Source organism: Nannobrachium achirus, assembly GCF_963921795.1.
Source record: "Nannobrachium achirus genome assembly, chromosome: 7".
NCBI classification, from domain to species: domain Eukaryota; kingdom Metazoa; phylum Chordata; class Actinopteri; order Myctophiformes; family Myctophidae; genus Nannobrachium; species Nannobrachium achirus.
The window spans coordinates 57,793,812-57,806,441 of NC_137816.1; the positions used below are offsets into that span (position 1 = coordinate 57,793,812).

The 12,630-nt window shown below is 46.2% G+C and overlaps 1 protein-coding gene across 1 annotated transcript; it reads left to right on the forward strand.

The window, feature by feature from the left end:
- Positions 1-372: 372 nt before the first annotated feature.
- Positions 373-12,403, forward strand: kcna4 (potassium voltage-gated channel, shaker-related subfamily, member 4; the record flags this gene model as incomplete). Its single annotated transcript, XM_080730346.1, is given in 7 exon segments — positions 373-773; positions 900-999; positions 1,001-1,036; positions 1,038-1,130; positions 1,132-1,687; positions 7,859-8,253; positions 11,813-12,403. Coding segments are annotated over 7 exon segments (2,172 nt in total).
- Positions 12,404-12,630: the final 227 nt, after the last annotated feature.

Consider the following 12,630-nt stretch of genomic DNA (forward strand, 5'->3'; position numbering starts at 1 on the left):
GTTCGAGGCTATTCCACTCCTCACGGTGATGGTGTCATAAAGACTATATGGGGATATAAGCGAGAGGATATTAACATCCAGCACGTTATGGCGTGTGAGCATGGAGGAGAAGCCAGCATGGAGCTATCATCATCATCATAATAATAGCACGTTGTTTTCTACCCATGGCTGAGCAAGAAATGCCACCTGTCGATTACAACCCATAGCCCCCCCTGGACCAGTGTGCGCGCTGCGTGCCCCTTTTTAGCTTTGCGCGCGCGCGTACGCACACACATATACACGCACGCGCGCGCCAGCACCGTGGAGAGGGTGGGGAGGTGAAGAACACCAACACTCACACACGCACACCACCACCAACAACAGCACCTTAACATGGAGTTCGCCATGGTGGGCGCGGGGGACGGCTGCAACAGCCACCTGCCCTACGGCTACGCCGCCCAGGCGCGCGCGCGGGAGAGGGAGTGCGAGAAGGAGCGCCAGCAGCAGCAGCAGCAGCAGTCAGGTGGAGGAGGTGGAGGAGGGGAGGGTGGAGGAGGAGGAGGAGGAGGACACCTCCTCAACAACCAGAACCAGAACCAGAACCAGCATCAGGCAGCAGCAGCAGCAGCCTCTTCTCGCGCCGCCTCTTCGTCGTCCAATGCCAACAACAGTAGCGGCGGCTCGCGCCCCTCCTCCTCCAGTTCTTCCAACTCCTCCAACTCTTCTTCCTCCTCCTCCTCCTCCTCCTGCTCGCCACTCGAGCCTGACCAAGTTCTCAGAGAGCGGAAAAAGCTGCGAGAAGAAGAAGCAGGAGGAGGAGGAGGTGGAGGAGGAGGAGGAGGAGGAGGAGGAGGAGGCGGCGGCGGCTGGAGACGGAGCCACCACCACCACCGGCACCACCGCGGCCGCTCGTCGGGCAGCGGCGGCGGCGGCACGCTCGGCGGCGGCCACTCGGAGCTGGCGCTGCTCGGGTCCCAGGACGACATGATGATCGAGGAGGAAGAGGAGACCGAGGAGGAGGGAGGAGGAGGAGGAGGAGGAGGAGGAGGAGGATGCGAGGGAGAGGAGGAGGACCAGGAGGTGGTGGAGGAGGAGGCGGCGGCGGCGGCGGGGAGGAGGAGGAACAGCGGCGGAGCGAGAAGCCACAAGCGCCGCTCCAGCAACTCCTCGTTCCTCCTGCTCCACAGCACCATGTTGGAGGATCGGGAGGAGGAGACGCGCCGGCCTCGCTCCGGCTACGAGAGCGCGTACATCAGCGACTTCAGCTGCTGCGAGCGCGTCGTCATCAACGTGTCGGGGCTCAGGTTCGAGACGCAGCTCAAGACCCTCTCGCAGTTTCCCGACACGCTGCTCGGCGACCCCGACAAGCGCATCCGCTACTTCGACCCGCTGCGCAACGAGTACTTCTTCGACAGGAACCGGCCGAGCTTCGACGCCATCCTCTACTTCTACCAGTCCGGCGGCAGGCTCAAGAGACCCTCCAACGTGCCCTTCGACGTCTTCTCCGAGGAGGTGAAGTTCTACGAGCTGGGCGAGGAGCACATCCTGAAGTTCAGGGAGGACGAAGGCTTCGTGAAGGAGGAGGAGAAGCCGCTGCCGGAGGACGAGTTCAAGCGGCAGATCTGGCTGCTGTTCGAGTACCCGGAGAGCAGCCACCCGGCCAGGGGGATAGCCGTGGTGTCCGTGCTGGTCATAGTCATCTCTATAGGTATGTTCATGTTTAATATTATATTATTATATAGGCTAGTTATAGTCATCTCAATAGGTATGTTCATGTTTAATAATGTATCATTATTATATAGGCTAGTTATAGTCATCTCAATAGGTATGATCATGTTGTATAATGTATTATTATTATTATTATTTTCTCTTTCTTTACCAGTAAATTAAGGGTGTGTGTGTGTGTGGGGGGGGGGGGGATATAAAAACCTATGCTATGTACTGAAAAACATGCCATGTTCAATAAGTCATATCCAAGCTTAATAAAAATAACATTAAAAAAAAGGTATGATCATGTTTAATATGCTTTATTATATGGCTAGTTATAGACAGTCATCTCAATAGTTATGTTTAATAAGGCATTATTATATAGCCATAGTCATCTCTATATGTTTAATAAGGCATTATTATAGCCATAGTCATCTCTAGAGATGTTGATGTTTAATATGCATTATTATCGTCATAGTCATCCCTGTATGCCTGTGTTATGTATGCATTATTTTAATATGCATTATTATCTCTATAGGTATGTTAATGTTTAATAATGATTTATTATAGTCATAGTCATATTGTCATCTCTGTATGTTAGTAATATGCATTATTATAGTAGTCATCTATATTATGTTTAATTGTTGTTGCGACCGATGGTCGCAGTATACCATGAGAAATGTTGCAGCTTGTCCGTCCACCTCCTCCTCCTAACTGGCCCAAGAGCCTGTTTTACTCTGATTTACACCCTATCTTCCCCGGAAACGTTAATATTAAGTCCATATGGATATATAAAGGATAAAATAAATATACATACTTATACAGTATGGGCATTCCCAGATGATGCCCTGTTAGGGTATCCCCTTATGCCCATATATGGAGATCCCCAGGCACCAAAAGAAGGCCCTAACTTGCCAAGGCCCTGCTTGGCTTTATACGTTTTTTATGCCCATATATGTCCCTGCGTCCCAATGTCATCAATATCCCAAATATGGGAATGCCCATATTTGGTAATGCCCATATATGGGCATGTTTTGACATAACATTCTTGACTATCATGCAGGGGTCTCTCCATATATGGGTAACTGGTCCGATATACATCACTGGCCAGATGGCCAAGAATTGGCTCAACCTCGCCCTTTTCGCATGTCGCCCTGAGGCGTCTTACTAGTATTATAGTCATCTCTGTATGTTAATGATATATGCATTATTATAGTATAGTCCTCTCTATATGTTTAATATTATAGTCATCTCTATAGGTATTTCAATGTTTAATTACGCATTATTGCGACCGTTAACTATGAAAACTGGCACATCTTGTCCATATCTTGTATCTTGTCTGTGAGTAACACCTCAATGTCTATCGCTGCTGTTGATATTGTGATTTCACATTTGTGACATCACCTCATCAACGATCAAACCCTGGATATCCATACATGGAGACAACTGAATCATCACCTAGATCTCCATATATGGGGCTGACCTCTACATCTGATTCCCAGATGATGATGAACCACACTAATAGAATCCCTTTTATGCCATTAACATTAAGCCCATATCTGGGAATGCCCATATGTATTGTGTCAGTTTAACCAGTGTGGTTGCCACACCACAAGTCACACTCGCAAATGAATTACGTCCTTATCCCTTTTATGCCCATATATGGAGATCCCTGTCCTCTACATCTGATTCCCAGATGATGCCCCGTAAGGGCAACCACACTAATAGAATCCATTTTATGCCCATCAACATTAAGCCCATATCTGGGAATGGCCATACAATAGAATCCCTTTTATGCCATCGATATTAACCCATATCTGGGAATGCCCATATATGGACATATTGTATCAGTTTAACAGGAATTCGCAACCGTCCTGTGTGAATTCCGTCCTGTGCTTTTCGCCCTTAGGCGTCTTACTGGTTATAGTCATAGTCATCTCTATAGGGATGTTTCATATTATAGTCATAGATATGTTAATGTTTAATAAGGTATTATATATATATATATATATATATATATATATATACATACATACATACATACATACATACATACATGCATAGATACATACATACACATATATATATATATATATATATATATATATATATATATATATATATATATATATATATATATAGTCGTAGTCATCTCTATTTAAAGGACAACTTTGTTTTTTTACAACAAGGGTTCATATTTTAGATAGTCATTATTGTTTAAAAATACATATTTAGCCACTTTTCTGCATGCACTGAAATCACAATATTAAAATCGCAAAAGAAAACCCAAAAAAACAAACAAACAGAAAGCAGTAAATGAAAAGATTTTAACACTCATCTTTTCTTTTCTATAATTACAATCTAAAATATGAACCCTTGTTGTAAAAAACGAAGTCATCTTTATAGGTATGATTATAATGTCTCTAGGTATGTTAATGTTTAATATGCATTCATAGTCATCTCTATAGCAGTGGTTTTCAACCCTTTTCATATCAAGGTCCATTATTTATTAGGCATTTGAGCCATGGACCACCATTTGATGACATTTAGCCTCTCAGACCCCAAACTTTGTTATCATTACTTGCACCAGCAGAGTGCACAAGTACTATGTTCGGTGGCATATCTGTTTGCCCAGTGTTATTTATGTCAGGTCGCACTTGTTGATGGTGATGTCACCAAGAATGCTAGAATGTACCCTTACAGGCACAAGTACTGCGTTCAGACACTGCTCCTACAGATTTTGCCCTAAAATCACGAAAATCACTACACAGTATGTCTACACTCATGTCATCAACATGGATCAGGAAGATTTTGGAAAAACAAATTTTTGCCCTATTTGTGGAGATAAGTGACCTACGGTCGCTTATCTCCCGATTAGGGAGTCTTACTGGTAGTAGGTAGGTAGGTAGCTGTGTGTGTTTAAGCTCAATCTGTCGTAGCAGATCATGTCCGTCCGTCACGCCTCATGTGTAATGGAAGTTTTTGAAGTTACTATAAGTAAGTTAAACAAATCAGGAAGGTGCAGGACTGCATTGTCAGGAATCAGACTTCATACTTTATTGTAGATCTCATCACATCAGAGAGAGAGAGAGAGAGAGACTTGCGTCTCCCTCCAGAGCTTCCCCCGTCAGCCCCCAACACCCATGTCCCACACACATTTATACATAGGCAGGAGATGTACAGAAAGGTAACAACAGATGGTCACTCCTTACATGGTCTCTATTCTATAGTTACACACACACACACACACACACACACACACACACAGTCGGCATATTGTTGATAGATTTGTGTGAGTCGTCTGTTTGTAAGGGGTTTGTCAGGGAGGAACAGGTGATGATGTAAACCCTGCAGAGGGTTTAAATTGCATCTACTAATACATTTAATAAATCAATACCACAATGATTGTTATATGAATTTTGCTACCACATTTGTCACACCTCATGTCACGCTCCATATATGGCCAAGATCCCTGATGTCGTCAGTATGAAGCCCATTTGGTTCTAGTTGTACACTCTCAGAGTTACAGACCTGTAAGTGTCCATTTGGTTATATTTGTACACTCTCAGATTCTCAGGTAGGTTAATACATATGAGTTTGTATGAATCTACTGTACCGGTATGTACCTGGGACAGGTAGATTCCATTGGTACTCTTGAAGAGAATAGAATGTGTTTATTGCGACCGTAGGTCGCATTTACTATCAAACCCTGCACAAAGTGTAAGTCAGTCCGTCCCTCCCTCCGTCTGTCTGTCACACCCCCGGAGCTCCAGGGACCCCCATGTCCCTGGGGGACCCCCAGATGTAAAAAAAATCCAAAATGTGCAAAAATGACCAAATGACCACCCCAACCGGCCTGCTCACGGGGAATTCCCGGGGACCACCAACTCCTGCTGCTCCACAACGCATGCACAAGTGGTGGCGCCCCCAGTGGAGGACCCCCTACACTGCAGCTCACATAAAATGCCGTAACTCCGGCTAGGAGCGACCAGGACAGCCGGGGCCGGTACCTATTCGTCCGCCTTGCCGGCGCGGAGACCCCACCCCTCATTTCTCACATGGCCCTCTTCTAGCGCCACCATGAGGCCGATTCTTGCAAAACACATTTTTGGACACTGCTCCTACAATTTTTGCCCTAAAATCACACAAATCGGTACACAGTATGTCTACACTCATCCCATCAACATGAATCTCTCCCATATAGCGCCACCTCCAGGCCGATTTTTAAAAACACATTTTTGGACACTGCTCCTACAGATTTTGCCCTAAAATCACAAAAATCACTACACAGTATGTCATCAACATGGATCAGGAAGATTTTGGCAAAACACATTTTTGCCCTATTTGTGGAGATAAGTGACCTACGGTCGCTTATCTCCCGATTAGGGAGCCTTACTGGTTATGTGACTTGGAAGAAATTCAAAATTAAATGAAAAAAAAAAATGAAAAAAAAAAAAAAGATTGCTGTCGATTATATGAGGACATTTTAGTTGTAAAATGTTGTGTGTTGTTAGGACCGTCAGGGAGCAGACATTATGAAAATGTCCAGCTCATGTCCGTCACGTTCATGTCCGTGAGTCACGCTAATACACAACATTTCGTTACCTATCGACTTCAGTTCCTCCCTCCCTTTCCGTAACACATTTGGTGTAACACTCACTCACGTGGGTCTGTGGCGCGTCGCTGATTGACTATAGACCTTATTCACACCGCGGCCATCTTTAATCACATGACCACGTCGGGTGGCAAGCAGCCAATCAGAAGCTTCCACGGGTGGGTCTTGCCTTACCCAAAATGCTGATTTGAACTTCTAATTGGCTGCTTGATACCCGACGTGGTCATGTGATCAAAGATGGCCGTAGTGTGAATAAGGTCTATTGCTTTCACAGGCTTTAACACACTGTTTAACAGAACGCAGCTCTGACAACTGGGGCGCAGTGTGTGTGTGTTTGTGTGCGTACGTTGCCAGATTAATAGATTAACCAGTAAGGCTCCCTAATCGGGAGATAAGCGACCGTAGGTCACTTATCTCCACAAATAGGGCAAAAATGTGTTTTGCCAAAATCTTCCTGATCCATGTTGATGACATGAGTGTAGACATACTGTGTAGTGATTTTCGTGATTTTAGGGCAAAATCTGTAGGAGCAGTGTCCAAAAATGTGTTTTTAAAAATCGGCCTGGAGGTGGCGCTATATGGGACAGATTCATGTTGATGGGATGAGTGTAGACATACTGTGTACCGATTTGCGTGATTTTAGGGCGAAAATTGTAGGAGCAGTGTCCAAAAATGTGTTTTGCAAGAATCAGCCTCATGGTGGCGCTAGAAGAGGGCCATGTGAGAAATGAGGGGTGGGGTCTCCGCGCCGGCAAGGCGGACGAATAGGTACCGGCCCCGGCTGTCCCGGTCGCTCCTAGCCGGAGTTACGGCATTTTATGTGAGCTGCAGTGTAGGGGGTCCTCCACTGGGGGCGCCACCACTTTTGCATCCGTTCTGGAGCACCAGGAGTCGGTGGTCCCCGGGAATTCCCCGTGAGCAGCCCCGTTGGGGTGGTCATTTGGTCATGTTTGCGCATTTGGTCATTTTTTACATCTGGGGGTCCCCCAGGGACCTGGGGGTCCCTGGAGCTCCGGGGGTCCTTGGAGGTTGTAGTTTGGCAGCCAAGGAACGTGTGTGCAAAATTTGGCATGGATCGGGGCAACGGTTGCGGAGATATAAGCAGGGAAAAAGTGTGACGTGTGAGGTGTGACAGACAGACTGACAGACAGACGGAGGGACGGACGGACGGACGGACGGACGGAGTTACTTACACTTTGTGGTGGTTTTGATAGTAAAGTGCGACCTACGGTCGCAATAACTCCTGCTTCTTAAATGTGCCGTATTTAGAAGCTCTGTTGTTTCAGCGCGACCTGGTGGTCGCTTCTCGGCCTTAAGGAGTCTTACTTGTGTTAACCTTTTCTTGGTTAGATGGGAGGCACCGCCTAGAGAGCTTAGGAGAGCGAGTCGCCGTGTCGAACGTTGCGAAGTCCGCTTGAGCCGACTCCGAGTAACGGAGTCTATATATGATTTACACAATATGACTTTTCAGGGTTTTCTATATTGTACACCAATGATTTAGATGCTGTGGGCTGGGCATGACACATATAAATAAATCTATCTATCTTTCTGTCATAGTCATCTTCTGCTTGGAGACGCTGCCGGAGTTCCGGGACGAGAAGGAGTACCTGCAGCCGAGGACGGGCAACTCCTCCCTGGAGCCGGACCACGGCTTCACACCGTTCAACGACCCGTTCTTCATCGTGGAGACAGTCTGCATCATCTGGTTCTCCTTCGAGATCATCGTGCGCTTCTTCGCCAGTCCGAGCAAGACGGACTTCTTCAAGAACATCATGAACAGCATTGACATTGTGTCCATTCTGCCTTACTTCATCACGCTGGGCACGGACCTGGCGCAGCACCAGGGCGACACCAACGGGCAGCACGCCATGAGCTTCGCCATCCTGAGAATAATCCGCCTGGTCCGGGTGTTCCGCATCTTCAAGCTGTCCAGACACTCCAAAGGTCAGTTGGTGGAAAGCTACTACAGTTTGGCTACATTTTACTCTCAAGTTGCTGCACTTATAAGAACATTTTGATAAACCTTTACTTTAGACTTAAGCCCCTGATACACGTAGCAATGTTTTCATCAATATCAACCAGGAACGACCAGAGGCGTAATTGGGTTTGGCTAGGTATGGCAGATGCCATACATTGGCTAAAGGGGAAGAAAATAAAATGTACCACTAGAGTGCGCCATCGTAACACTAAAACCTTCAGAAGAAACCATCTTTAAACCATGATTAAAGGATGGGAAAGTGACGTCACTCCATTGACTCACAATGGGAGATCTGCGGCCCGCCATCTTTGCTCAATCCTGTTCAATTCGTGCTTGGTCGTCTAAAACCACCATCGGTCTGGGCAACGGAACGTATACAGACGCCACACAGAACGTTTCCGAATCAAAATCCGACCTAGTGAAGCTGCGTAAGGGTCGGATGGTTTGCATTGAGCCTAACTGCTAGCAGATGCTATTGTAAACAGGAAGGCCTGGTCATAATCGTATCCTTTTTTTTTTCACGGTCTCGTGACCAGAGGCGTAATTGGGTTTGGCTAGGTATGGCAGATGCCATACATTGGCTAAAGGGGAAGAAAATAAAATGTACTTCCTAATATAAATTCATGCCTGTTGATAAGGTATGGCAACATGACTGGTGTCTTGCACGCGTGAAGGCACAAAAAGATTAATCCAATGACGCTGCCAATGGCCATACCCAATTGACGCCTCTGGTCGTTGCTGGTTGATATTGATGAACAAAATGCTATGTGTATCTTTATACAGGCTTAGCCTTGCATAGCCAGACATTATCACCGCGTGGATATTAGTTTGGTTCTTCTCTTTGTTATTATTTTCTTTTTTCTTCACTTTCACAGAGACATTGAACAGCGTTAGTTAAGGCTACTAGTTTGCTTAGGATACTTTGTATATTTAAATTATTATTACAAAACGTATAGTAACAGATTAAGCCCTATTTCATACTTTGGCTATTAAAGAAAATAAGAATAATGGGACATTTTACTTTTAATTTTGGTAGTCCCAGTCCCACTTTATTTTTATGCCAAAACCTTTACTCAAGTGAAATGTTGCATATACAGGACCTTTACTTGATTTAAACAGAATATATCCACATTGCGGTACCATAATATGGTAAAGTAGCAATAGTATTGTAGTGGATCATAGCGTGGGGACAAGGATTATTTTCCAATACCAGGACACCCACTCGCATCTTATGAGGAAATCGGAGCAAATCAGAGCGACGCAGAATATTAGATGATTTTTCAAAGGTTAGTGAAAAACTCTCAGAAAGCGTGGGAGGGAACGACATAAAGCAAAAAACAATGTTAGCAGTCAATGAATTAAGAAGATAGGTTGAAAATGTGTAAAAATGGTCCCTTAAGTAAAAGTTTCTCAAAGTAGGGTCCGGGGAAGTGGGGTTCCAGGTCCTCAGCTTAATTATTGAAAGTAAGGAACCAAATGGACCCTTACAGGTCTGTAACTCAGAGAGTGTACAAATTGAACCAAATGGACCCTGCATGGGTGTAACTCTGAGAGTGTAGAGAGATCCGCGGCCCGCCATCTGTGCTCAATCCTGTTCACTTCGTGCTTGATCGTCTAAAACCACCATCGGTCTGGGCAACGGAACATATACAGACGCCACACAGAAAGTTTCCGAATCAAAATCTGACCTAGTGAAGCTGCGTAAGGGTCGGATGGTTTGCATTGAGCCTAACTGCTAGCAGATGCTATTGTAAACAGGAAGGCCTGGTTTAGCGGTGACGTCATAATCGTATCCTTTTTTTTCTCGTGTTATTACCAGCTGAAGGTAAGGAAACCGTTTTGCTCCGTCTATTAACCCAAATAAAAGCTTAAACAATGCTTTTTATATAAAAGTCGATTAAAGTCGATCGGCAGGGACGTCCATAATGACATAGTCGATCTAGGAGTCGACCGGCGCTATTGCATATTAAACTCGGGATCCTTGAAATGAAAAGGTTTAAGAACCACTGCTTTAAAGGCATAGGCCCCCATTTATCAAATTTACGCAATTGTCGCCATTTATCATCTTATTGTGACTTTGGCGTTGGTGTGCGGTAGGCTCAGATCTTACGTCAAGTTCTGAGGTGGTGTAGGATTCATCTACACGGTCCACTTTGTTTCATTGTAGACGTGCGGACGTCTAACTATCTGACAGGCAATGGACACATGTATCCACTCCAAAATGTATATCTAACACATTAATAAATATAATATAATAATAACATTTGTGTTTTTTTGTATTCAAATAATGTATGTTTTGACACAGAGTCATAATGTTTTATGGTCGCGATTCACCAGGTTCCTGGATAGCTTGATTCTAGTCTTAAAATAATTTATATAAATATTTTCAGAAATCTCTATGGAAAAAATGGACGGGAAATGGCTGCCACTTTTATTTTTAACTCTCAACTTTCAGTGTTTTTTCTCTGGGTTTCTCTGAATAAGTAGGCTCAGAGAAGTGTTGTGATCCCTCAACATCGACGCCCGCGGGCAAAGAGGTATTTTTCCGTTGCAACTCAAAAGGCCTCACTACGCAAAGAGGAAAAAAATACCTGCCATGGCTCACTGGAGTGGATTATTCAGTTAAAACCTTTATTACACGTTTGAAGGACCATGTTAAAAGATTATTGCAACCGTAGGGAGCAAGTTTACTAGAAACCTGCAGCAGTTGTGTCACGCTACCCTGAAACGCAGTTGTGTCACGCTACCCTGAAACGCAGTTGTGTCACGCTACCCTGAAACTCTCTTCATGTGGTGCTCTGGCGCCATCTGTTGGAGACCGCTGTCACAGCGCAACAAATTGTTTAACCTAACAGTGTCTGTGTAGGTGTTCGTGTTTTTGTGTGTGTTGGGGGAAATTGCTGCGTGACATGACGGTTGCTACTCGCGTTGGCGTGTTACTTGTTTAATCATTCAGTGCTAGCGATTTGCAGATATTTCTGTAGCCAGTGCCAGGGTTTTTCTTCGTTTTTACCTTATTTCCGAGGCTTCATGAACGCACCACCGGTCCAAATGCAATCTGATTACTTCCGGTTTGGTGCTACGGTCGTATTTTCTTTCACCCAGAAGAGAAGGCATCGGACGAGTTAATGTTTTGTAAAACCAGCATGTCAAGAAAACAAAATCTAAGTACTTGTTGTTGTTGCATCCACTGCCTCTCCACTAGGGATGGGACGATAGGAAATCATGTCATATCACGATTGGTGTGACAAAAGAAATCGCGATTTACGATATTATCGTAATTTTTTGGCAAAGACATTTGATAGTACCAAGTAAGTATATTATAAGTACCTTTCACCAATTTAGAAAGGGTTTAAGTGGTACTGGATATGCAGCTCGGCAAATAAAAGGTGAATTGATCCCATTGCATGATGGAGGACGATATCGCGACAAATCATGATACGATTATCGCAAGTGTTTCTTTTTTTTTATCACAATAAACGATAACATGGCTTATGGTCCCGTCCCTACTCTCCCCACCCGCAGGCCTGCAGATCCTGGGCCACACGCTGCGCGCCTCCATGCGGGAGCTGGCGCTGCTCATCTTCTTCCTGGTGATCGGCGTCATCCTCTTCTCCAGCGCCGTCTACTTCGCCGAGGCCGACGAGCCCACGTCGCAGTTCACCAGCATCCCGGACGCCTTCTGGTGGGCGGTGGTCACCATGACCACGGTGGGCTACGGCGACATGAAGCCCATCACCGTGGGCGGCAAGATCGTGGGCTCGCTCTGCGCCATAGCCGGCGTGCTCACCATCGCCCTCCCGGTGCCCGTCATCGTGTCCAACTTCAACTACTTCTACCACCGCGAGACGGACAACGCGGAGGCCGCACCGGCGCCGGCGGAGGTGCAGGGCCTGCCGCCGGGCACGTGCCCCTACTTCCCCGACTTCCTCCTGCGGAGGCTCAAGGGCTCGCCGACGGGCTCGTCGCTGGGCGACAAGGGCGAGTACATGGAGATGGAGGAGGGCGTGACGGAGTCCCTGTGCGGGCTGGACAAGAGCCCCAGCAAGGGCAACGGGACGGACGGAGGCATCATCAGCCGGAGGAACAGTAGCTCCAATAAGGCCGTGCAGACGGACGTGTGACGAACGGAGAAGAGGCGCGCGGGCGTTCATTTTTTGCCGCGCGGCTCATTTTAAAAAACCGCACACACACAAGAAGGTGGTCTCGGTCGCTCCCTCTAGCACACAACGTTCCCACGCACGCGTTACCACACGTTACTACGCGTGCGTACTCGCGCCGGCATGCGCACACGCACAGTCAAACGCACACACACAGGCATTATATATATGTATGTATGTGTGTGTGTGTG